Source organism: Carcharodon carcharias, chromosome 1 (assembly GCF_017639515.1).
Source record: "Carcharodon carcharias isolate sCarCar2 chromosome 1, sCarCar2.pri, whole genome shotgun sequence".
Lineage (NCBI taxonomy): Eukaryota > Metazoa > Chordata > Chondrichthyes > Lamniformes > Lamnidae > Carcharodon > Carcharodon carcharias.
Window position 1 is genome coordinate 64,480,253 of NC_054467.1, and position 27,936 is coordinate 64,508,188.

At 42.1% G+C, this 27,936-nt stretch overlaps 1 protein-coding gene across 1 annotated transcript in view; it reads left to right on the forward strand.

The window, feature by feature from the left end:
• The first annotated feature begins 1,363 nt into the window (after positions 1-1,363).
• ednraa (endothelin receptor type Aa) overlaps positions 1,364-27,936 on the forward strand; it is a 53,406-nt gene continuing 26,833 nt past the window's right edge. Inside the window, exons 1-3 of the mRNA XM_041194378.1 lie at positions 1,364-2,430; positions 3,246-3,358; positions 20,750-20,948. Of these exons, the coding sequence (XP_041050312.1) occupies positions 1,900-2,430; positions 3,246-3,358; positions 20,750-20,948 (843 nt within the window). The 5' untranslated portion in view covers positions 1,364-1,899. The remainder of the gene's footprint in view (positions 2,431-3,245; positions 3,359-20,749; positions 20,949-27,936) is intronic.

Below are 27,936 nucleotides of genomic sequence, written 5' to 3' on the forward strand. Positions count from 1 at the left end.
TCTTTTGCATCTACATGCTTGCCTTCAATAACATTATCAGCAGACATATGGTGAGGTTCCCTCTACATGCTGAGGCATTCAACACTTCTCCTAACTCTGCTCCCTTGCTACTGATTAGATTCTCCTTCCTGGTCACAAAGGCAAGTTGAATCAGGCTGTGATAAGTTTTGGCATTCTATTCGACTCAAAACTGCTTATCCATTACTAAACACATCAATGAAACAAATGACCATCTCTGCTCCTACTCCACCCCAAATCTGCAGGAACTCTTATCCATATTTTTGTGACTTCTAGGTTCAATCTATCCTGGCCTCCCATTCTATATGAATTCTAACTTGTCCAAAACTCAGCTGCCCATATCTTGCTCCACACCAAGTCTTGCTCATTTAATGATCCCCATCCTCAGTGACTGGCTCCATGTCCCCAGGTACTAAATTTGATATCTTTATCCATCCCTCCGTGAATTTGCCCCCACCCAAGTTGCACAATGCCTTCTAACGTATACCGTAACCCATGCTCATGCAACTGGCCCTCTGAGTCAGGCTTTTTGGCCATTTTCACCCCATCATTGGGCGCTGAGCCTTCAGCCAAGTGGCGCCACCCATTGGACGTCCTCTCTAATGCCTCAACCCACCCTCTATGCCTCTTCGTTCTGCATCGTTCAAAACCTTCTCAAACACATTTTTGATTATGTTTTTGATCAATTCTCTTACTTCCCTACTCCTTTTACTCATTTTACTTTTCGCCGTTCTGTAAAGCACCTTAGCACTTTTCTGTATTATATTACTGAAACAGATGGAAAAGCTTCACCTGATAAATTTGAGATTTTAAACAACTCAAATCAAAGAGTTCAAACATTTTGCGGATATTTTGCTTTCCTATTTTACCGGAAAGTGGGATGATGAATCCTGGAGATTCAACAAATGTTTATGGAAAAGAGGGAAGCTTAACAAAAAGTTTTTTAGAAGTCATGGCTTCCGCTTCACCTCGGGGCATATGTTCAGCTGCTTTTAATATAAACCCAAGATTATACAAGGAGTCAGTGTGCACTGAGTGATCACTAACTGAAATCATTTTGTGTTCGAAACATTAAAATGAGTTAATAACCAGGGCAGTAATGTTTATGTGAGGAAGTCATCGAGCGAAATTTGGAAAAGCTTGCGTGAATATAAAACATGCAATTACTCAATTCTTTTTGCTAATTCAAAATTCATCTTTTGCTAAAGAAATAAAGCACCACATATACTTGAATTCATCTTCCCGTATGCATCCAGTATATATGTAGCTGGTCTTTGCAGGCTGCCCAGCCTGATATAACACCCTGCAGAAATGCCACTGTTACTCAGTTGTTGGGTTAGTGCCTGACAGCTCCCCGCGCCGCCCCTCCTGTCCAATCTGGGGAGGAATGGGTTATTGCTGAGCCTGGCGATGGGAGAGGCTTTTGACTTTCCACCTAGGTCTCTTTCTTTCTCTACACTGCACCCGACCCCCGCCCCAGACCGCTCCGTTTTTGGGAGCTTCAAAAAGTGACGAACTTCACTGGGGCCAACCTCCAGCCTGAGCATTGAGAAAGCTGAGGTAGATCCGCAGTGCCTGCTCTAGCAGTCAGACTGAGCTCTCACAAACTGGGCTGCATCTTCGCCCAGCACCGGGCAAAGGTTTTGGATCAGACAAGGACCCACAGCGGAGGGGGAGTGCTGAGAAAGTGAAGACAAAGTCAACTTTCACTGCTAGCCCAGCTCTTTGACACAGCCAGGGTCCTGCTGCATTATTGAGATAAATTGAAATTACAGAATTAGGTTGAATCTGATTTCAACGCGTAAAATCGGGATGATTGGTGAAGTTTAGCCGCCTCTGCTGTGAGCCTATCTTGTGTGTGTTTCCTTGGACTTGCTGAGAATGGAGCTGGTGCATGTTTGCATGACTCTATGTTGGATCTCTTTATTTGTTGGCTTTGGGATATCACAGGTGACTACCGAAGAATATCTGGTACCTGGAAATGAGACTGGGGTGAAGGTTCATTCACCTTCATATCACCTGGATTTATTTCACTCGACCACAGTCTGGCCCCAGCAGGATGGATTATCTCAAGGGGGCACCGGCCGTCCCAATGTAATGGAGGAGCTGGATGACTTTAACACAACCACTGGCAATGTTAACACATCCACTGGCAATGTTAACGCAACCAGTGGCAATGTTAGCGACTCTCCCACCTGCTCCTATCCGACCGGCAACAGTCGCACCTTCAAATACATTACTGCCGTGTTCTCTTGTGCCATTTTCGCAGTCGGGGTGATTGGCAACGCTACTTTGCTGAGGATTATCTATAAGAACAAGTGCATGAGGAATGGTCCCAATTTGTTAATCGGGAGCCTGGCCCTAGGAGACTTGCTCTACATTACGATTGACATCCCTATCCATGTCTATAAGGTACATCTGCTTCCCTCTGTAGCCCTCATTTTCCGTCTTCAGCTCTCCGGTACAATCCTTCATCTCAGCTTCCTCACCCCTGATCTATTCTTTCACTTCTTGCCTCAACATCAAACTACGTTGTTCTTTGTCTGCTCTCGTTCATTCCGGCCTTGCCTTTAAATTGTTTCTTCTGCAATCCTTCATACCCCTTCTCCCTCCTTTCATTGCGTATCCTCTTATTTCATAACATTTATTTTATTCTCCGTTTCTTTTCTCCCTTTTTCATTGTCTGCCCTTCGTTGGTCCATCCATCTATAATCATATCCTCTGTCTGGGGAACTCTATTTCACTCTCAGCTCATTTTCTCTTATCTACTTCCATGGTGCGTTTTTATCACTTGCGTTTTAATTCCTAATTTTTTTAAAAGGGTTCAAGATGCTGATAGCGTTCTGTATTTCAATTTATTCCTAATAATTTTAGTCATTCTCATTCTTTGATGTTAACCAAGACATTATTTGCAGACCTCATTCCTTCTACATTTATTCGTTATTTCTCTCAATCAAATTTGGCTCTTTCTACTCCTTGCAGCTTCCTGTCTCTTCCACATATGGTCTTCAATAGTTTTAACTTTGATTTTACATAACTTCTTTGTGGCTTCTTCTATCTACTAGTTTTTAACTTCTAAGTTATATTTCTCTTTATACTATTCTAATTGGACTCAAGGGTTAATTGTTGTCTTATTTTCATTCCTTCTACCTCCTTTGTTAATTGTTTTCCAATTTATTTGGGCAAATTAATTGACATTTGTGCCTTTTGCCAATCACCTTTTCCAGCTTCTGGCTCCCGAGTGGCCTTTTGGAATTGTTGTTTGCAAGCTGGTACCTTTCTTACAGAAAACTTCGGTGGGCATCACGGTTCTGAATCTGTGTGCACTGAGTGTGGACAGGTAGGCCTCACACTTACATCTCTGTAGCACTTACAATATGCTGTTATTACACACTGTATGACAATCTCCAATTCTGAGTTATCCAGGCTATCGTACTCTAGCATGTTAGACAACGTTGTGACCAGGATTATGTTATTTTGACATTGTACAATTTGTTCCTGGCACTCAACATCAAGCACAGAAAAAAAAATCTTAAAGAAACAGAATCCGGTCATGTGGGAATTTGAAGTACTGTACTCTCAGAATTTTTTTGAGTTCCATAATGATTAATAAAACTATAAATTATACATACGGCTTTTACTAAACAGATTCAGCAATGATAGATTTTTTAAAAAATGTTTATGCATGTTGCTATATTTTATAATGTAAGGTTAAGTATAAATATGCCTGTCCTTTCAACTTCATAATATGGCTTCACATTGCTGTCAGCTATGGTAACAGATAAGTGTGTTCTGGTAAACTGCTCTTTGAGAATTTTGGTGTTTACTTTATACATCCTTAAAGGATATCTGCAATTATTTATTAAACCTTTGAAACCTTGCAGTTTGATGGCTCTCTCCTACCCTTAATGTCATTTTATGTGAAATCACATTTTTGTGTCCCTAAAATACAGCATGTTGCAAGCAAGATTGTTAAAAAGATCACATTTGATATTGGGCGGAATCATCCCAGATTTGCATAAATCTGCCTGCAGATTTGCAGGCGAGAAAAAAGTCATCTTACCTGCTGGCCACAATGGCGGGTTTTTGCGCCATATTGTCCCATTCACACTTCATTAATTATACAGCCACAAGGAACACACTGTCACGCTGGTGGGCGGCCTCCGATTTGCCCGCCACGACATTACCTCACCATTTCCTCACGTAGGGCACCATATTTAAACTACAGCCGTGTGCATAGTTCTCAATGCTTGCAGTTCAGGACTGCTCTGGTGAAGACGTGGCCCCAAAAGCCAAGAAGAGGGCAGCCCCCCCCGATTCAGTGACCCATCCCTGGGACACCTTCTGGATGCCACAGAGGCCCACCACGATGTCCTCTATCTGCTTTGGCCACAGGAGGCCCATGAATCTGGGCCCATGAATCTCACCATTCCTGCTTGGGAGACAGTGGCAGTGGTGTTCAATACCAACACTGCATAGAAGAGGTTGGCCATCCAGTTCAGAAAATGGATGAATGATCTTACCTGTGCCACCAGGGTAAGACAACCATCTTATCACTCTAAACTCACACACTCACAAGGCCATCACACATTCACTGCATTGCACTCACCGACAGCTCAAGGAAAATCGCCACTTGCTCTCTTTCACAATGGGGCATAATGGTATTTTCACTGGACTGTAATCCAGAGACCCAGGTTAATGCTCTGTGGACTCAGGTTCAAATCCCACCACGGCAGATGGTGGAATTTGAAACCATTGTTGATTGCCATTTGGTTCACCTTTCGGGAAGGAAATATGCCTCGTTGCCCTTGGCCTACATGTGACTCCAGATCCATAAAAATGTGGTTGACTCTTAAATGCCTTCTGAAAATGCCTAGCAAGCCATTCAGCTGTATCAAACCATTAAAAGCCAATAAAAATGAATGAAACTGGACAGAATACCCAACATCGACCTAGGCACCGGAAATGACAACGGCAAACCCAGCCCTGTCGACCCTGCAAACTCGACCTTACTAACATTGGTTGGGGGGGGGGGGCAGTACCAAAATTGGGAGAGCTGTCTCACAGATTAGTCAAGCAACAGCCTGATATAGTCATTCTCACGGAATCATACCTTCCATATCATGTTCCAGATATCACCATAACCATCCCTGGATATGTCCTGTCCTACCAGCATGACAGACCTAGCAGAGGTGGCAGCACAGTGATATACAGTCAAGAAGAGTTGCCCTTGGAGTCCTCAACATCAACTGCAGACCCCATGAAGTCTCATAGCATCAGGTCAAACATGGGCAAGGAAACCTCCTGTTCATTGCCACATTTTGCCCTCCCTCAGTTAATGAATCAGTGCTCCTCCATGTTGAACACCACTTGGAGAAAGAACTGAGGGTGGCAAGGGTGCAGTATGTACTCTGGGAGGGGGACTTCAATGCCAATCACCAAGAGTGCCTCAGAAGCACCACCACAGACCAAGCCAGCCAAGTCCTAAAGGACACAGCTACTATACTGGGTCTATGGCAGGTGGTGATGGAACCAACAAAAGGGTGCCCTACCATCCATTCTTAATTAGCACATTCGTTTAGATAATATCACCAACTTTAACACCTATGTGTTCTTTTGTTCTGTTGTTTGTGACATCTTTTGATGATCTGCTTCTATTACTGCTTGTTTGTCCCTACAACCACACCAACCCCTTCCACTTGTCTCTCTCTCTCCCCCCACCCAAACCCCACCCCCCCCCCCACACACACCTTAAACCAGCTTATATTTCACCCCTTTCTTGGACTCACTCAAGTTCTGTCGAAAGGTCATGAGGACTCGAAACGTCAACTCTTTCCTTCTCCGCCGATGCTGCCAGACCTGCTGAGTTTTTCCAGGTAATTCTGTTTTTGTAAAAGGGAAAAACATACTTGACCCCATCCCCACCAACCTGCCTGCCAGAGATGCACCATCCATGACAGTATCAGCAGGAGTGACCACCGCACAGTCCTTGTGGAGACGGAGTCCCGTTTTCACACTGAGGATATCCTCCATTATGTTGTGTGGCACTATCACCGTGCTAAATGGGATAGATTCCGAACAGATTTTGCAACTCAAGACTGGGCATTCATGAAGCCTTGTGGGCAATCAACAACAGCAGAATTGTATTCAACCATAATCTGTAACCTCATGGCCCAACATATCCCCCGCTCTACCATTACCACCAAGCTAGGGGATAACCCTGGTTCAATGAAGAGTGCAGGAGGGCATGCCAGGGACAGCACCAGGCATACCTAAAAATGAGGTGTCAACCTGGTAAAGCTATAACACAAGATTACTTGCATGCCAAACAGCATAAGCAGCAAGTGATAGACAGAGCTAAGCGATTCCAAACCAACAGGTCAGATCTAAGCTCTGCAGTCCTGCCACATCCAGTCATGATATAGCCTCTCAATTTTCCTTTCAGTTAAATTAGTGTAAGGAAAATCAGTGCCATCCTCCCTGTTTGATATCCTACTCTGCATTTTACCCAGGAAGTACTTAACACTGAGGAAGTGAAAACAAAACTCTACCACAGTGTATAATGTTCTGTTTCAGAAAAATTTCTGCAACAAGTTGCATCACTAAGAACATATATTTATTTTCAGGTATTAGTTTTAAATGCTGATTATAATTTTTATCACATATATCAATTAATTAGTTGAGACTAAATGTCACTGCCTTTGCCTAACATTGACAAGGTGGAAATAGCATCATTATGGGCTTGATTGCCACACTGCCTCATGCTATGTGGTAATGCAGCCAGCACGTTGATTTGATAGGGGCCTAACATTCAGTGTCCAAAGTATCTGCCTGATTCAAGAGATAGACCCCTTTACTGTAGAAATTCAGGTCCAATGGTAAAAACAGAATCTTAATTGCCAATTTAGGCTCAAACTGACCTTCTTCATGCACCATCCCACCAGCTCCCCATGCAATGGAACAAAAAAGGTCCGCCAAAAGAAAGCATCAACTTATATATTTATGGGCTCTGAAGGAGTCTGGACACTGCTGGCCCAGATCCTGACTCTCCACTTTTGGGACACCCCTCCCCAGCTGGAATTTACCTTGTTGGCTGCTGCCCCAGATCAATCTTGAGACCTCAATCTGGCAAGCTGCATCCAGTGCCTGTCTGGCACATGCAGCTCACCTACCAAATTTAAAAGAGTCTGGAACCTAAAACTCTATTTGGGCTCTTCACTACTGGGACAGGCAGCCATCCAACACAGTCCATGGGTCAGTAGCCTGAATCAAAATCCACGCTGCTGTGGCATAATGTTTCCTCCAAATTTTTCAACTCCTTTCCCTTTTTCTGGCGTAGTCATTTGGTCACTGGCAGCTCTAGAAAAAAATTATATTCTTCATTGTAACCCTGGGCAATGAGTGCCAACAGGCTATTCCACTGCTGAGAGTAATAGAGCCAAGTTCCAATCCTGTTCTTGCCTGATATCACATTTCAGATAGGAATTTGGAGCAGGAATGATTCCTGATTATTTTCCTATTCTAGCCCATGGATACTGGGGATTATTGCAATGCTTTCTTTAATTTAGCGCAAGTCAGCATTAGCTCAGCTCCATTTTCCATTTTCACCTCTGAGGCCAAAAGATCTCGATTCAAGTGCCACTTTACTCTTTGAAGCTGACACACTGGGAGTTGGGGGGGGGTGGGGGGGGGGGGGGGGGGGGGGGGGGGCGGTGTGGGGGGGGTGGGTGGAGGGTGTGGGAGTGCAGGGTGCGGTGTTATGGTGTTATCTTTTCAATGAAATGATAAACTGTAGCCCTTTCTACCTATTCAGATGGATGTAAATAATCCCATGGCACTATTGGAACAGCATCATTAACACCAAATCTCACCCTAGTCAATATTCCTTCTTCCAACGAATATGAAAAAGTAGATTCATGGGTCATTAATCCCATTTCTGTGTAAGGCCTTGATGTGTGAACAAAGGTAACTGCTTTTCAAAAACCAATTTATTGTTTGTAAAACAGTTTGAAATATCCAAAGGTTATAAAAGGTGCTATATAAATACAAGTTCTTTCTGATCAGGCACTGAACCTGGGACCTTATGTTAATCTTTTATTCTACAGGCAGAGGATAAATTTCCTCAGCATGTTGGACGCTGGTCTCTAAGGAGGCTCAGGGTGTCACATCAGGTGGTGATAAATACTTAGAACAAGGCTTGCTGCCAGCCAGACCTGATAGCCATGCTATACGAATGACTGTGAAAATCACTACTGCCCTCAACATCTTTGCCCCTGGATCTTTCCAGGGCCCTGACAGAGATATTTGTAGGATCTCACAGTGCCCAGCACAAAAATTCATAATGCAGGTGACTGATGCCTTGTTTGCCAGGACTGGTGATTATACACATGTTTCCTGCAATAATGCCAGTCAGAATGAGCAGGTACTCATGGCTGTGGTTCTAGCTAGTTTTCCACAGGTGCAGGGCATCATTGCATGTGGCAATTAAGGGACCATAGATCACCTAGGAATGTTTGTCAGCCACAAAGGTTTCCACTCCATCAGGGTGCAGCTGATGCACAACCACATAAAGATGTTTATGCAGGTGTGTGGAAGATTCCCAGTTAGTTGCCAAGATGCTTTTATCCTGAAGCAATCTTTGCTCCTCGAACCCAAGTTACCAGCTGCTGAGTGTGAGATCAAGTTATGGTGATTCGTCATTATCACTGTCTCCTTCCTTTTGTAATTCCTGCTCCTGCACCAGTGCTTGACCAGGTGGCAGTTCATGGGTATCTAAGGAAACAGGCACAAGCATAGTGTGGTGGTGAAGGAAGGGGGAAAGCAAATATGCATGTTGACACTATTTGCAGCTTGGTAATCAGAAGAAATTGTGGGATGAGGGGAAAATGGGCTGTGAGGAGGATTAATTAGGAACAACCCTCATTTTTAATCCTTTCAGCCTCACCACCGGCCATGGCCTCAGTTGTGGCCGCTCCAATTATGGACAGCTCTGGCTCCTCCAATGGGATAATTACATGCTGTCCACCACCAGTTGGGTGCTGCTTCCTCTGGTTGTGTGCCACCTTGTCCTGCAAGAGAGAGGGAAGTAGGTCAGTAAGTGTGTGTGTGTGTTGCAATGCGTTTAGGTGATGTGGCTGTCATTATTGAAGAGCTGGAAGTGTGTGCATGCTGTGAGATGTTGATGTGAGGCCTGCTAAGTGTGAGAATGAGGTGAAGTTATGAATGTGAGTATGAGTTGTGATTAATTGAGATTATTGGTAGGTGAATGATGGAGTGCACTGAGCAGTGTGTGAGGCTTCTGGTGCAGTTGGTAGGATATGGCATTTGAAAATGCATTTGCTTACCTTGACCACTTGTGTATGGTCATGGAACTTCTTGCAGCACTGCATCCAGGTCCTCAGGCTACACTGCTAGCAGTGACTTGCATGGCTATCTGCTCCACTGCTTCTCGGAGTTTTACTGGAGGTTCGCCTGGCTACTTGTGGATAGAGGACCTTCATCCCCTTGCACGAAGGTCTCCAGTGCTGTGTTGGATAACTTTGGAGCCCTCTCTCTGACATGTTGTGTTGCTTCTATATCTTTACCAGATCGATTAAGTTGCTTTTGTAATGAATGGCAGCATCTTCTCAAACTAAAATGCACCTCCCCTTTAAAGAGGTGAGGCTTGCTTTCAATAGTACAGGCTATTGAACTTGTACTAGCTTCTCAATATTTTGCACCCCCTGCTCAGATGTGCAGCCACTCAACAGCATGCTCAGTGAGCTGATGCTGAATCATGCAAATGTGCACACAGTTTGCCTGCTGCCTGCATCACAACCAACAGGTGAGGTTGGATCACATATTTTAATCCTCTCGACCTAGTAGTAATCCTTGGTGTTACAGGACAGGAGGCCATAGGCTAAGTTCATAAGCTAAATCTTAGAGGGAAGACATTACCTAAATGTTGCATTATCTGCCTTGCAGAGCAGTTAACCATGAACAGTACCACATATTTCCAGTAGCTGAACAATGGATGCTACTGGCAGCAATCTGACAGTAAGTCACCCACCTGAATTTCAGGGCCTGAATATTTTTGGGATGAAATTGGTCTCCATCAGTTGCACAAAATGGGTTCATCGCAAAGTGGCTGCCTGTTTTATACCACGCCACATTTTCTTTCACATGGAAGTCAAATTTAACCTCCTCTATGTCAGAGTTAGAACTAGTGAATTTAATAATGAGAACGGTTCCAAAGTATCACCACTGCAGTTTATGAAGCAAATGCCCTTGTCCTATGCTTGATTTTTAAAAGTAAATTCTCTCCTCACCTTAAAGGGTGTTCCATTCCTGAGTTCAGCTAAGTCCAGCTTATAGTTGATGGGATCTTTATTACTGGATTTCATGAGAAGAAATGTTTGCTGTTTGGTCACCTCATTTGAGACTGGATCTATAATATATTGAAATAAATTAATAATACATTGAAAAAGCATCTGTAATAATAATATGTATAACACATATAACACATTAGCATTGTTTTCTGTTCAAAATAATCTTAAAACAAAAATTTCTGAAATTAAAAAGGGACATAGGTCAGAGTTAGGTGATTTATTAGTTCCAGTGCTGACTAAATGGAGACATAAACCACTAAGTCTGAATGGTAAACCACTGGTATGCACCAAATACATGCTGTATAGCCAACATTAATATGACAGAGTCAGGAAGAAAGAAAGCTGCAGTATATTAATCACAGCCTGCTTATTAACCTCTGTTACTGGATTTTTAAGTGACTCTGTTCTCCAATAAAACCTCCATTGTTGAATATGCAGGTCATCGCCAGTGAAGTACTTTAGTATTTTTCTTTAAAGTGCTGCAGGGCAGTCTCAGTTAAACAGAAGGAAGTGCTCCAAAGTGACCAAAAGGAGCTCCTTGGGTCCTGTCAAAAATACTAGATGAAAATACTTGAGAAAGTTACAGATTGCAAAGAGCTTTTAAAAAAAAAATCCCTGCCTTTGAGAGTCCTCAGGAGAACACTTGTCAAAACATAAAATATGACTAATTTCTTCATGTGCTTTCTCTCAAGTTTATGTCTACAATAAACCTCTGGTTTGACTCAAAAAATGCACAAAATTGTAATATTACTTACTATACCTCAGTACATGTTAAAACATTTTAAAATGTTGCATTTTTTGCAAGCAATGAGCTTTGATGAAAGCTGATGTCTTATAGGGTAACTGATGATCAGCAATTAGCTAGAAATGTTTGGTTTGAATCCCAGGTTCCGGTTAAAAGAAACTTGATGCAGTGGCTGATGTAAAAAAAACTGGTACAGAGTGGGAAAATATTCATTTGCTGCTTTGACTTGGCCATAAACCCACTCCTTAGTCCTGGGTTGGAACAGTACAAATAGTACGGGCTGGCACCCACTGCATTAGAAGCACAACAGAGGCGCCAGCTACACAGAAGAAGCATCATGATCTTTGAGCTCCGAAAGTCGGAGCCAGAAGCCAGATCAGCCTGAAAATAAAGCGGAGTCTATTTCTTTTCCAAATTCTGCTATTCTATTCCTGAGGGCTGTGGCTAAAATAGGCCCAGGCAGAGCCATCTACTGTCAGAACATAAATAGTGCCAAAGTTACAGCAGCAGTGTTGGGAAAGCCCCAGGAAAACTTACCCTCCCACCATCCACCCCTCCACCTGCGTAGGTTCCACTGGGCCTATCAGGGGAATGTCGGGTAGCAATCTAAGGGTAATGCAGGATGCTCTTAGATATGGCCACAAACTGCTGCTCTAACATAAGCGGGATGGGACGTGAGCACCAAAGTCTCCTCTATTGGAATGTTCTATGATATTAATAATATGAAAACCCATCTCTTTTGGATTCAGGCTCAAATTGTGGTTCCAGCAACATGCCTGCCCTATAAATCCATCCATAAAGGAGAGGGATTTCAATCCTGTCTTTACTTAAGCTTATTCTCAAGAAAGACTGATTGGCCTAGAAAACTACAGAGGAAATGTGTTCTGCCTCTATTCAACCACTGTAAGCCTCAGTTAGCATAATAATAGTATTTTCATTTATTTCTTTGTAACACATGATTCAATAGTTGTGAAGTCAATAGTATTTCTTTCGGTACTCACAACACTTGAAGCATTCTGTGCATACCATATAAGGTATTGTAATTTATTGTTAGATAGAAATAGATTTTAAAGAATAGCCTTTAACCTATTCAATAAGTGAGGAATTCAAGCAGGACCACACAATCCTTGTAAGTTGTAGTTCTGCTTGAAGAGGAATTAGGGCAGAGAAGCTGTCAAGCATATTTCCAAAGAATTTTAATTGAAGGCATATGTGCCTTATGTTGGGTAAATGGAGCTTATGGCATGATATAAATTTATGTTCATCATCATATACCAACATTATTGCCATCTATATTGCCCAGTCACAGTGCAGCAAGTTATGGATTATATTATTCTCTCTGATTCACAATCAATTTGCCAATTAGATGTTGAATAGATTAGTGTCATAGAATTGGTGTCACTCAGATCTATTTTCCAAAGTCCGCTAATGGATCACATGGAACATTGTTCATGAACTGTCTTCATTTCAAACCCATGGTCTTCAAGGGCAGGAAGACTCCTTAATTAATGTTCAGTTGGTATTTGATCACAGACGCTAATTGTGCAGATCAGTGATTGTTATCCAAGAAGTAGCCACAATGGCGTTAGTGTGTGGCAATACATGAGGGCTGCATTATTTGTAGGAGAAGAAACACTCATTGAATTAACCTTGGGAGAACAACATTGGTTGCTGTGCCCATTGGGACCATCACTAGGAACAGAGGTGCACTTCAGCTTGGAAGCTTCACTATCTGCCTGCTGTTCCTCACTGCCACTTCTGTCTTCACAAAGGTGTGGCATCTAGTTTAGGAACAATGAAAGAATGAGTGCAAAAGGGCAATAGTTGTGCACAATGCATGAAATAGTGCCTCCCAGAGGGTGTAGTGGTTGTCAGATTAGGTTGTGGCCATGCTTCGTGAGCCCACAAGAAATGAGTGAAAAAATGAGGAGCTTACTCACTTTGCTCACTCCTGAAAGCAGAAAACTTCATCCTCATTTACAGTCAAGTATGAAGGAGCAGGATAGTTACATTGAATTCATCAGCAACCTATCACCATATAGGTGGAACACATATTGTTAACATGCACGCAGTTAGTGTCACTGTCCTTTGGGACACCTTTTACAGGAGGAACTTCTACACACCCACATCAATGGGAAGTGTTTCCAACAGCCTCCACTGTGTCGTTGTGATAAATTAGTCCATTTTTCTGCCTCACCATGACTTCCCCTTCTATGGTGAATTCTTCATAGCATTATGCAAAAGAAGTATTGCCTTTTCTTGTCTGAAGTTCAGGCTGAAGCAGATTGTTGGCCAGGAGCTCTACTTTGTATCTAACCATGCTATGCCTGACCTGGAGGTTTCTAAGGTGAAGTTAACTTTCCATTTCCCAGCTCGAAAATTCAAACAAATAAGAATGTAGTATAATTGCTGCACTATATATTAAGTAGGCTGTGGGATATGGGTTTAAACCCATGGTGTCCCAGGACCGAAGCTCAGATATACTATTGAGGAATTCAGTGTGCTTTGGAGAAATAAAAGGTCCTTATTGTGGCTGGCCCTGAATTTTTCTTTATTCCTGGGATGTGAGCGCCACTGACAAAGCCATCATTTATTTTTCAAATTTCCCTTTGGAAGGTGGTTGTGAACCACCTGCTTGAACTTTTGCAGTCCATCTTATGTAGGTACACCTACAATGCTGTTTGGAAGGAAGTTCCAGGGTTTTGACCAAGCAACAGTGAAGTTCCAAGTCAGGATGGTGTGTGGCTTGGAGAGGAATTTGCAGGTGGTGATGTTCCCATATGTCTGCTGCCCTTGTCCTTCTAGGTGGCAGAGTTCATGGGTTTGGACAGTGCTGTTGAAGGAGCCCTAATGGTTCTCCCAACCTCGAGCCATAATTTCGGCAGGAGGTCAACAGAAAATAGCATAAACAGCTAAAAGTAGCTGTATCCACATTTTGTCTGAGACTCTGCCAGTTTGCGATAAAGTTATGACGGGAGATCTGGAGAACTCTAATTGAATTTTCAAGCCACTGTGTTGAAATGGAGAAAGTCTGCTGCATGTCTACTAGCACAGACAGATGGTCAGGGAATTATATGAAGCTTGGCCAGAACCCAAAACAGGGAGAAAAATAAATTTAAGGTGATATTATCATGATTAAAAAACATTTGGCAAACATATATTTTAATCTAAGAATGAGATGAACCAGAAAAGTATGGTTCATTTTCATCATGATGACACATACTGAAGCAATTTACATCATCAAATAGTTCATGAAAATTCTAAATGAGTTAATGCTTCCTAATAAGCAGAGAAAAAGTTTCAAACATATTGAGCGTATGTTCTAGGTAAATAAATAATTGTTTTCTAGAAAGTATTTCATGAAAACAACAATGAACTTTTTGAGTGTCAGTAGAAGAACATTTTGGGGACAGTGATCATAAGGTTTAGGTTGATTTTGGAAATTGACAAGGAACAATCCAGAGTAAGAATAATTAACTGGGGGAAAGCCAACTTCAATGGGGTAAGAATGGATCTGAGCCGAATAAATTGGATCCAAAGGTTGGCAGGAAAAATGGTAACTGAACAAGAGGTACCTTCAAAGAAGAGATGGTTCGGACACAGTCTAACATTTCCTCAAAAGCGAAAGGTAGGGGAAGCAAATCAGGAGCTCCCTGGATGACAAGGGAGGTAGAAATTAAGATAGAAGAAAAAGCGTGCTTATGACAGGTGTCAGGTAAAACACACAATTGAGGATCAGAGATAAAAACAAAAAACTGCGGATGCTGGAAATCCAAAACAAAAACAGAATTATCTGGAAAAACTCAGCAGGTCTGGCAGCATCGGCGGAGAAGAAAAGAGTTGACGTTTCGAGTCCTCATGACCCTTTAACAGTTCTGCCGAAGGGTCATGAGGACTCGAAAAGTCAACTCTTTTCTTCTCCGCCGATGCTGTCAGACCTGCTGAGTTTTTCCAGGTAATTCTGTTTTTGTAATTGAGGATCAGGTTGAATATAGGATGTCTAGAGGGGAGGTGAAAAAGCAAATAAAAGAAGCAAAGAGGGAGTATGAGAATAAACTGGCGGCTAACATAAAAGGGAATCCCAAAGTCTTCTATAGGCATATAAATAGCGAAATGGAGGTAAAAGGAGGAGTAGGGCTGACTAGGGACCAAAAACGGAATTTACACACGACAGCAGGGGGCATAGCTATGGTATTAAATGAATACTTTGCATTTGCCTTACTTACGAAGAAGATGCTACCCAGGCCTTGGTGAAACAGAGGGAAATTCAATCACTAGAAGGATTTAAAATTGATAAGGAGGAGGTATTGGGTAAGCTGTCTGTACTTAAGAAGTGGACAAGGCACCGGGACCAGATGAGATGCACCCAAGAATACTGAGGGAAGTGAGAGTGAAAATTGCAGAGGCATTGGCCATAATTTTTCATCCTTAAACACAGGGGTGGTGCCAGAGGACTGGAGAAATGCAAACATTGCACCCTTGTTCATAAAAGGGGTAAGGTTAAGCCCTGCAACAGCAAGCCAGTCAGCTTAACTTCGGTGGCAGGGGAACTTCTAGAAACTATAATTCAAGACAGATTAATGGTCACAAAGGTTAATTAAAGAGAGCCAGCAAAGATTTCTTAAGGGAAAATTGTGTTTAACTAACTTGCTGGAGTTTTTTGAAGAGATAACAGAAAGATTTAAGGAGGGCAACGCTGTTGATGTCATGTACATGGACTTCCAAAAATACATGTGATAGGGTGCCACACAACAGACTTGTGAGAAAAGTTATAGCTCATGTAATTAAAGGGACAGTGGCAACATGGACTCAAAATTGGCTGAGTGACAGGAAACAGAGAGTAATACTTAATGGATGTTTTTTGGGCTGGAGGAAAGTTTGTAGTGAGTTCCCCAGGGGTCAGTATTGGGACGCTTGCTTTTCCTCACATATGTTAATTGACCTCGATCTTGGTGTGCAGGGAGCAATTTCAAAATTTTCAGATGATACAAAACATTAAAAACTGTGAGGAGGACAGTGCAGAACTTCAAAAGAACAAGTTGGGGGAATGGGTGGATAGATGGCTGGTGAAGTTCAATATGGAGAAACGTGAAGTGATTCATTTTGGTAGAAAGAACATGGAGTATAGAATAAAGGGCACCAAAGGGGATGCAGGAACAAAGGGACCTGGGTGTGTATGTGCATAAGTCATTTAAGGTGGCAGGATAGGTTGAAAGAGCAGTTAATAAAGCATACAGTATACAGTATCCTAGGTTTCATTAATAGAGTCATGGAGTACAAGAGTAAGGAGGTTGAACTTATATATTCACTAGTTAGATATCAGCTGGAGTTTGTGTATAGTTCTGTGCGCTGCATTTTAGGAAGGATGTGAAGGTATTGGAGAGACTGTGGAAAAAGTTCATGGGAATGGTTCCAGGGGTAAGCATCTTCCATTATGAAGATAGATTGGAGAAGTTAGGACTGTTTTCCTTAGAGAAAAGTAGGCTGAGAGGAGATTTGACAGAGGTGTTCAAAATCATGAGAGGTCTGGACAGAGTAAATAGGGAGAAACTCTTCCCACTGATGAAAGGATTGAGAACAAGAGGACGCAGGTTTAAACTAATTGACAAAAGAAGCAAAAGTAATATGAGAAAAATCTTCTTCATACAGCAAGTGGTTAGGGTCTGGAATGCACTGCCTGGGAGTGTAGTGGAGGCAGGTTCAATCGAGACATTCAGAAGGAACTAGATGATTATTTGAAAAGAAACAATCTGCAGTATTATAGGAAGAAGGCAGGAGAATGGCACGAGGTGAAATCATTCAGAGAGCTGGTACAGGGTCAAATGGCCTCCTGAACTGTAACAATTCTGTGATTCTGTAAAAGTTTTTAATAATAAAAGTAAGCTAAAATATTCAGAGTTTTGTTTGAATTAGAATCTGTATTGCTCACTTAAAATGTGCATCACTTGTCCATAATGTAAAAAAGGGCCTGCATTTTCCTGTCCCACAGAGGCAGAATGGCAAAAATATCGTGCCTGTGGCCTGTGTGCCAGTTTGCCACACTAATTCCCGACTCTTGACAATTTTCCTGAGGAAGGGGAGAGTGGGAGATGTGTGGGAAAGTGAAGTCACCCATCTTGTTAATTAGGTGGCTTGAGGTTATAAGGGAACTCATTAAGAGCTTGCCTCCTGACTTTTCGAGACTTTCATGGGGGCAGTGGCCATTAGGAGCACTCTGAAGCTGACCCTCTGCAACCTGATGGAAAAAGGGGTAGCAGCACTGAAACAGTTTAATTTAATGTAAAAAATGAAACTTTGGGCAAAATAGAACTCAACAGTAATAAAACTTCACTATCCAATTTTCCCTTACCTATCCCATACTCCAGCTTTCTATTTTCCCAAGCCGCTTCAAACATGAAGCTTCTGTCATTTGCATAATACCATGCACAGATAGCAACCACAATAATAGCTGCTATATTGGGCCAGACCCACAGCCCGAGTGTTCCGCCTCCATTTCCGCTCCTCGAGCCTCTGATTTGGTGACAGACCCATCTCTAGGGTCATTATGACCCCAACCCTATGAAAACCGCACTTCACAGCACTCTGGCATCGGCAGCTTCACAATCTAGAATCAAACCTGCTTCCTGATTCCCACCTCCAAAAGAAAATCCAGCCTAAGGTGTATAATTTCCTCAAAATGTATATGAGGTGTCATTTCCCCATAATTAATACAAGAGCCCTGACTTGTTGTGTGGGCAAGGCCAAGGCAGATGGCAATATGTCCTGACCTTGACAGCTTGAGGCCAGGAGACTTTATGTATTAAAACTTCTCTTGGCTGCACAAAAATAAACCCCTGCAATCCATGACTTTTCACAGTCTACTTATGATTGCGACCACACCCCACTAATTTGCATGGATTATCTGAGCAATACCATGGACCTGCCGGATCATCATCCCTTTCTGATTGGTGGACAGTTCCAAATGTAGAAATGGAATGATAGCAAGGCCAACCATGAAATTTGGTCAGTCCTTGGACCATTTCAATTTGGTGGCTGGTAGACTTGCTCAACTTACTGGTGAAAGGGTTTACAATGAGAAAAGTTGTATAAATTTCCTTTGTTACATCCAGTAAAATAAAACTCCACCCTCGAGCATGAGCCAGTAGGTACTGTACTGTAGTAATAATTTGTATCACCTGTTCTGGTTCCTTGCTATTGAACAACACACTTGACATTCAATGGCATTCCCATCACTGAATCCGCTGTCCTCTTCATAATATCCTGGGGATTACCACTGACCTCAAATTTAGCTGGACCAAACATGTAAATATTGTGACAGCAAGAGCTGTCCTGAGACTGGGAATTCTGCGATGAGTGACTCATCACCTGACTCCCAAAGCCTGTTCACATCTACAAGGCACAAGTCAGGAGTGTGATAGAATACTCTCCACTTGCCTGGATGAGTGCAGCTTCAGAAGCTCAACACATCCAGGACAAAGCAACCTGCTTGATCAGCATCTCATCCATCACATCAAAATTCACTCCCTCTGCCACCAGCACACAATGGCTGCAGTGTCTATTATCTACAAAACTTTTTCTTCTTTATTTGTTAATGGGATGTGGCCACTGCAGGCATTGCCAGCATTTGTTGCCCGTCCTTAATTGTCTTTGAACTTAGTGGCTTGTTAGGCCATTTCAGAGGGCAGTTAAGAGTCAACCACATTGCTGTGGCCTGGAGTCATATAGGCCAAATCAGGTAAGAATGACAGATTTCCTTCCCTAAAGGACAATAGTGAACCAGATGGGTTTTTATGACAATTGATGATGGTTTCATGGTCACCAGTACTGAGACTAGCTTTCAGTTCCAGATTTATTAATTGACTTTAAATTCCTCCAGCTACCATAGTGGGATTTGAACCCGTGGCCCCAGAGAATTAGCCTGGGCCTCTGGTTGCTGCACTGCATTGCAGTAACTTACAAAGTTTCTTTGACTGCACCTCTACCACCTAGAAAGACAAGGGCAGCAGATGCACGGGGCACCGTCACTGAAAGTTCCCCTCCTAGTCACACGCCATCCTGACTTGGAACTATATCACCACTCCTTCACTGTCCCTGGGTCAGAATCCCATAACTCCCTTCCAAACACCATGTGGACTGCTGTGGTTCAAGAAGGTGGCTCACCACCACCTTCTCAACGGCAATTAGGGATGGGCAATAAATTTTGGCCTTGCTAACGACACTCGCATGCCATAAACGAATAAAAAAAAATCCTACCAACACCTTGTAAAATGGTAAATGTGTGCCTGAAAATCCATTAGACTTTGATCCCTATATGATAGGATCAATTTGCCAGAACGTCCAGCACTGATGCTACTGGATTACATGGGTTAGCAAATTCAAATATTTTTAATATTCCTCTGCCACTGTAGATCTATTTTCAGTTCCCTACCAATGTGGATGTAGGCTTTAGGTGATTGAGAAATGAATGCTAGAAGGTTGCTCTTCATTACACTCAAAGCTCCATGATTTTAAAGTGACCCCTTTCTAAAAGACCCACATCGTCCTCTGTGCTGAATTCACTCTATAGGGGATCAGGTTGGGCCCCAAGCCTGGACTCCTAGGTGGGCTCAACAACTCTTGACCTGGAGACTTCTTTTCACCTGGCACACAACCCTCCCAATGGACAGAAGATCAGGATTTGATAGTCCTAAGTCCCTGACCAAGCCACTTTGATGTACACCATGTAGACAAAAAAGACACTCCAAACAAAACTCCAAAGAACTTAGGAGGAGAAGCTGGGACTCATCACATTTGTGCTCTGATCTTATTCCTGGGTTTTCCACTGCATTACCATCTGACTTAAGGTGGGAGCACATGGACAGACCCAAGAATTTTCAGGACATGTGTAAGTTTATGTTTACATCAGCCTATTTATGCAATCCCACGCTTTCAGAGGGAAAGTTGCTCTCAAAGAGGCTGCAATTGGAAATAGGACTACGATTCTGTAATCCTAATTCTCTTGCCCAAATTCCCTGGAGACTCAAATCTCCATTGGCGCACATGGGATGACAGAATAAATATAAGATGGTAACTGATAAAGTCACTGAAGAGGTGAGAATATAGAACTTGCTACCACATAGAGTAGTTGAAACAAGTAGCATTGGTGCATTTAGGTACATGAGAGAGAAAGGAATTGAAGGACACATTGTTAAGGTTAAATGAAGTGAATAGAGTGAGAGGAGACTTGTGTAGCATAAGTACTGGCACAGACCAGCTGGGTCAAATGGCCTGTTTCTGTACTGTAAATTCTATATAGTGTAACCCTTAACAAGCAGCAGGGCCAGACAGTATTTCTAGGCGGTAACGGATTTTGAAGTTCAGATATTGTTAATGAACTGGTCAAACTTCACTTCTGGTCATAATGAGAACCTTTTAATACATTTATATATTGTAGCAGACTCATATGTATATGTGTTTATATATATATATAAAATATATATTACATGTATTATATATATAGATATTATGGATGTATTATATATTTGCCACTTAAATGCTTTGTATAGTTTGGGGAGGATAAAGGTAAATATAAGGAGTCATTCTGCTGAATTCAACTGAGACTTCTGTTGTTATGAAACAGGTATCGGGCTGTTGTCTCCTGGAACCGGGTTCAGGGGATTGGGGTCCCTCTATTGACAGCCTTAGAAATCATCAGTATCTGGATTCTCTCTATCATCTTGGCTATTCCTGAGGCTGTCGCCTTTGATATACATAAGATGAAATATGGTGAACAGAATTACAATGTGTGTCTCCTTCTTCCTAGAACAAAATTTAATGAGGTAAGACATTCTTCTGAAGGTTAGTAAATGTGTCTGCTTTACCCCTATATGTAGCAAACATGAGATGTTTTAAGTTTTAATAGGCCCCTTAATTGTCGTTGGGCGCACTGCTGCCTCTCGCTTGTGTCCGCCGAGAGAAATATCACAAGAGTGTGCGATGACATCGGGACACTTGCCCGACGTAATTGCACACTATTTGACTCTCATTTGGGTTGGGCATCCGCCTGCCTGATGAGAGAAAAATCCTGCCCTTGGAATCAATAACAGTCAAATATCTTCACTTAGCAAAAGCGCTGTATGTTAGCCGGATCCACGAAAGGTCATCAGAACAGGAAATGGTATGTCAGAAATGATGGGTCTGTACTATATATTTTCTCAGGTTCAGTGTCTCCAGTATCTCCAGTCTGCAGATCTACATCTCAACAATACCATGCCTGCTGAGTATCTTATATAATGGCCAGAATTTTGTGATAAAAATAATGGCAAGGCTGTCAGTGTTCACTGTAATCAAAGAGTAAATCAGGTAGCGACTTCCAGTGACTGCACATGTACAGTTAAACACAGAAATCTGGAAGTTGCTGTCTGACTTCCCCTTCATATTCCAGAGCCATCTTTGGGTTTTGTCCTTTATCCTCCCCAAGCAATGCAAAGCATCTAAGTAGCAAATATATAATGCATACATAATATCTATATATACAAAATACATGTAATATATATATTGTCTATATTTTATATTATATACACACACACATACATATGAAACCTCACTGAGAAACCTCCGTGGGCTTTGTGCTCATTTTGCTGCTCTTGTTTCCGAATGCCAAAATTTTAAAAAAATTTTAAAGAAACAAGGAACAAGAGAAAAACAGCATCTGGCACAGAAAGATCACATCCAAACCCACCATGAAATATTAGCTATTTGAAAAAAGCGACAACAGAAGTCTGCTATCTTGCTAAGAGACTCAATACTGAAATACATGAAATGTGTGAAGATGCTTTAATATGTGATAGATACTCACTAAAATACATGCCAAAAGGCTTGTCCATTCCAGCATAAGCATTTTTTAATGGGGTGACATGTCTTAATTAATGATAGCCAACTCTGGTACTGAAAATTAACCATTACAAGTGTGAAGTCTCATATCTCAGCTTTAAGCTATTATTGGAGAGCTGAAAAAAATAAGATTTGTCCCTTTAATCTCTCCCTCTTAATCCCATTTTTCTTTCCCTCTATTTATTTCACTTTCTATACATGATTTGGCATTGAATTATACCATTTAACTGGGGCTTACTGGTATTTCTGCATAGCTCAGTAACAATTCTTTAACCTGCTTGGTTGAGGAAACACATAGTTGCTTACCCTGTTCACACAGGTCCCAGATTTCCTGTAGAAATGGTTTGCTAATCACAGTAGGGTTCCATTGCAAAAGCCCATAAGAAAGTTTGTGGGCAAGTATAAGTGGGCAACTATAAGCCCTACATCCTAGTGTTCTGAAAGAGATAGCTGCAGAGATAATGGGTGCACTGGCTATGATTTTCCAAAATTCCCTCAATTCTGGACAAGTCCCAGCAGATTGGAAGATAGCAACTATAACACTGCTATAAAGAAAGGAGGGAGAGAGAAAACAGGGAACTACAGGCCAGTTAACCTGCCATCAGTTGCCAGGAAAGTGTTGGAATGTATTATTAATGTATTATTAAAATCATTGTATGATCAGGCAAAGTCAACATGATCTTATGAAAGGGAAATTATATTTGACAAATGTTTTGGGAAGTAAATAGTAGGGTAGATGAAGGGGAAGCAGTAAATGTAGAATACTTGGATTGCCAAAAGACTTCAATAGGTGCCAAATAAGAGGTTAACCTGGAAGATAAGGGCTCATGGAGTTGGGTATAATATATTAGCATGGATAGAGGATTGGTTAACAAGACAGCAAACAAAGGGTAGGGATAAGTTGCCAGGCTGTGACTAGTATAGTGTTGTAAGGAGCAGTGCTGGGGCCTCAGCTATTTACAAACTATATTGATAACTTAGACAAAGAGATGTGGGTAATGTAGTTAGGCTTGTTGACAATACAAAATTAGATGGGAATGCAAGCTGAGAAGCACACAAAGAGGCTGCGAAGGGATATAGACAGGTTAAGTGAGTGGACAACAAGGTGACAGATGAAGTATAATGTGGGGAAGTGTGAGGGTATTCACTTCAGTCATAAAGTAGAATTATTTTTTAGAAGACGTGAAACTTGTAAATGTTGATCATTTAAGGGACTGGGGTGTCCTTGTACAAGGAACACTGAAAATTCACATGCAGGTACAGCAAGCAATTAGCAAGGCAAATAGCATGTTGGCTTTATTGCAAGGGGATTGGAATACAAGAATAAAGAAGTCTTTCTGCAATTGTACAAGGCTTTGGTGACACCATACCTGGAATACTGTATGCAGATTTGGTCTCCATATTTAAGGAAGGATATACTGACTTCAGAGGCAGTACATTGAAGGCTCACTAAATAGTCCCTGAGATGAGAGGATGAGTAAATTGGATCTATAGTCTCTTGTGTTTAGAAAAATAAGAGATGGTTTCATTGAAACAAACAAAATTCTGAAGGAGCATGACAGGGTAAACACTGAGATGTTGCTTCTGTTGTGATATGAGGTACGTGTACCATTAAGAGGGCATGTCACTTACTGCCACCTCAACAGGATGCGATATATTAGTCCCATGATTCTGTATTCAGTCTATAACCAGCAGCAGTTGAGATCAAACGTACTATACATAGTCTCCCAGTTAACTCTATTTGTATGTAGTCTTATCTTCAAACAAAGAACCCACACCATTGTTTCACTGATCCGTGTCAAATGATTGGTATGTTTACATCGAAGAGAAGAATGCAACCGAAAGTGTAGGACTTATCAAAGATGTACATGGTAACTTACGCATGGATGCAGAAGATGTGGGCAGAGTTCTTAATGAGTACTTTGTCTCTGTCTTCACTAAGGAGAAAAATGATGCAGAAATTCTGGTTAAAGAGGAGGAGTGTGAAATATTAGATACAATAAGCATAATGAGAAACTGGAGGGACCGTTATCCGTGAAGGTGGATAAATCACCAGGACTGGATGGATTGTGTCCCAGGCTGTTAAAGGAAGCCAGGGAGAAAATAGCAGATGCTGTGAGGATCATTTTCCAATCTTCAGTAGATACAAGTGAGGTAGCAGAGGATTCTAGGTTCCGCTATTTAAGAAGGGTTGTAGAGATAAGCCAGGGAATTACCAGCCAGTGAGTCTGACGTCAGTGATAGGGAAATTATTGGAGAAAATTCAGAAGGAAAGAATCTATCTCACTTGGAGAGGCAAGGCTTGATCAGGGATAGTCAGCGTGGCTTTGTCAGAGGGAGGTCGTGCCTAACAAATTTGATGGAATTTTTTGAGGTGGTGACCAGGTGTGTAGATGAGGGTAGTGCAGTTGATGTAGTTTATATGGATTTCAGCAAAGCCTATGATAAGGTCCTACATGGGACACTTATAAAGAAGGCAAATGTACATGGGATACAGGGTAATTTGATAAGGTGGATTCAAAATTGGCTTAGTTGTAGGAGACAGAGGGTGATGACAGAAGGCTGCTTTAGTGACTGGAAGCCAGTGTCCAGTGGCAAATCACAGGGATCTTTTCGGGGGCCCCCTCTTATTCATCATTTATATAGATGACATAGATGACTATGTGGGGGGGTGGGATTAATAAATTTTCGGATGACACAAAAATTGGCCGGATGGTTAACAGTGAGGTTGAGTGTTTTGGGCTACAGGAAGATATAGATGGGATGGTCAAATGGACAGATAAGTGGCAGATGGAATTTAATCCTGAAAAGTGTGAGGTGATACACTTTGGAAGGAGTAATTTGATGAGGAAGTATTCAATGAATGGCATGACACTAGGAAGTTCTGAGGAATGTGTCCATAGATCTCTGAAGGCGGAGAGGCATGCTAGTGGGGCGGTGAAAAAGCATATGGGACACTTGCCTTTATCAATCGAGGCATAGATTACAAAAGTAGGGAGATCATGTTGGAGTTGTATAGATCCCTGGTGAGGCCACAGCTGGAGTAGTGTGTGCAGTTCTGGTTGCCACATTATAGGAAGGATGTGATTGCATTGGAGAGGGTGCAGAGGAGATTCACCAGGATGTTGCCTGGGATGAAACATTTAAGTTATGAAGAGAGGTTGAATAGACTTGGGTTGTTTTCATTGGAGCAGAGAAGACTGAGGGGCGACCTGATCGAGGTGTACAAGATTATGAGGGGCATGGACAGGGTGGATAGGGAGCGGCTGTTCCCCTTAGTTGAAGGGTCAGTCACAAGGGGACATAAGTTCAAGGTGAGGGGCAGGATAGTTAGGGGGATGTGAGGGAAAACCTTTTTACCCAGAGGGTGGTGACAGTCTGGAATGCACTGCCTGGGAGGGTGGTGGAGACAGGATGCCTCACATCCTTTAAAAAATACCTGGATGAGCACTTGGTATGTCATAACATTCAATGCTATGGGCCAAGTGCTGGTAAATGGGATTAGATAGGTAGGTCAGGTGTTTCTCACGTGTCGGTGCAGACTCGAAGGGCCTCTTCGCAGATGGATTTTAACATAGAGAAGTGTGAGGTCATATATTTAGGGAGGTCAAACAGTTACAGGGATTACAAAATAAATGGGAATATACTAAGAGGGGTAGATGAAGTGAGAGATCTTGACGTACAAGCACACAGGTCCCTGAAGGCAGCAGTTCAAGTAGATAAGGTTGTAAAGAAGGCATATGGAAATGCTCTCCTTCATTAGCAGAGGTATAGAATATAAAAGTAAGGATATAATGTTGGAATTGTATAAAACACTAGTGAGGCCACAACTGGAATATTGTGTGCAGTTCTGGTCACCACATTACAGGAAAGACATAGCTCTGGAAAGAGTGCAGAGTAGGTTTACAAGAATGTTGCCAGGGTTAGAAAAGTGTAGCTACGAGGAGAGATTGGATAGGTTGGGGTTATTTTCCTTAGAACAAAGAAGGCTGAAAGGTGACTTGATTGTGGTGTACAAAATTATGAGGGGAATAGATAGAGTGGACAGGATAAAATTGTTTCCCTTGGTGGAGAATTCTAGAACCAGGGGACATAGATTCAAGATAAGTGGCAGAAGGTGTAAGGGGACATGAGGAAGAAATTTTTTACACAGAGGGTAGCGGGTGTCTGGAATTCACTGCCCAAGTTGGTGGTAGAGGCAGAAACTCTAAACTCTTTTAAAAAGTACCTGGATCTGCACCTTAAGTGCTGTAAACTGCAGGGCTATGGGCTGGGTGCAGGAAGGTGGGATTAGAAAGAGCACCTGGGTGTCCTCGGGCTGACATGGACAAGGTGGGCTGAATGGCCTCCTTCTGTGCTGTAACTTTTCTATGGTTCTGCACTGTGTGATTCCGTGATTCTGTGATTAGAGATCTGCGAATGTTGTAGCATTGCTCAAAAAGAGTGAGAGGGATAGGCCAAATAATTTTAGGCTGGTCATTCTGACTTCGGTGGTGGGCAAATTATTTGAATCAATTCTGAGAGACAGGATAAACTGTCACTTAGAAAGAAATGGATTAATCAGAAATAGTCAGCATGGCTTCTTTAGGGGAAGTTCAAGTCTTGCTAATTTAATTGAATTTTTTGAGGAAGTAACAAGGAGGATTGATGAGGGTAGTGCAGTTGATGTTGTTTACATGGATTTTAGTAAGACATTTGACAAGGCCCCACATGGCCGACTGGTCAGAAAAGTAAAAGCCCATGGGATACAGGGGAATGTGGCGAGTTGGATCTAAAATTGGCTCAGCAACAGGAAACAAAGGGTAATGATGCAAATGGAAAGCGGTTTCCATTGGTGTTTCACAGGGCTCAGTGTTGGGTCCCTTGCTGTTTGTGATATTTTTTAATGATTTGGACTTAAATGCAGAAGGCATGATTGGGAAATTTGCAGGTGACACAAAAATTGGTCATGTAGTTGTGAAGAGGATATGAAGACTCCAGAATGATATCAATGGTTTGGTTGACTGGTGGAAAAGTGGCAAATGGAATTCAATCAGAGAAGTATGAGGCAATGTATTCTTTTATTGGGTGAGGTATAGAATACAAAAGCAGGGATCTAATGCTCGAACTGTATGAAATGCTGGTTAGGCCACAGTTGGAATTTTGTGTACAGTTCTGGTCACCACATAACAGGAAGGATATAATTGCTCTGGAGAGAGTGCAGAAGAGATTTATAAGAATGTTGCCAGGGCTTGAAAATTGAAGCTATGAAGAGAGATTAGATAGGCTATGATTGTCTTCCTTAGAACAGAGGAGGCTGTGAGGTGACTTAATTGAGGTGTGCAAGGTTCTGAGGGGCCTAGATATAGTAGACAGGAAAGACCTGTTTCCCATAGTGGTGAAGTCAGTTACCAGGGGGCACAGATTTAAGGTGATTAATAGAAGGATTAGAGGGGATATGAGGGAAAACAACTTCACCCAGAGGGTGGTGGGTACCTGGAATTCACTGCCTGATTTGGTGGTCGAGGCAGGACCCCTTAACTCATTTAGAAGATACCTGGATATGCATCTGAAGTGCTGTAACATGCAAGGCTATGGACCAGGTGCTGGAAGGTGAGATTTGAATGGGCAGCTAGGTTTTTCTTTTTTCTTTTTCAGCCACACAGACATGATGGACTGAAAGGCCTCTTTTTGTGCCATTTTTTTTTATGGTTCTATGGCTCCCCTAGCTGGAGAATCTAAAACCTGGGGGCACAGTCTCAGGATAAAGGATTGATCATTTAGATGAGGAGAAATTTCTTCACTCAAAGAGTTGTGAAACTTTGGAATTCTCTACCCCAGAAGATTGTGAATGTTCCATCATTGAACATATTTAATTTTGAGATAGACAGAACTTTGGTCTCATAAAATCAAGGAATATGGGGAGCAGCCAGGAAAATGGGGTTGAGGTTGAAG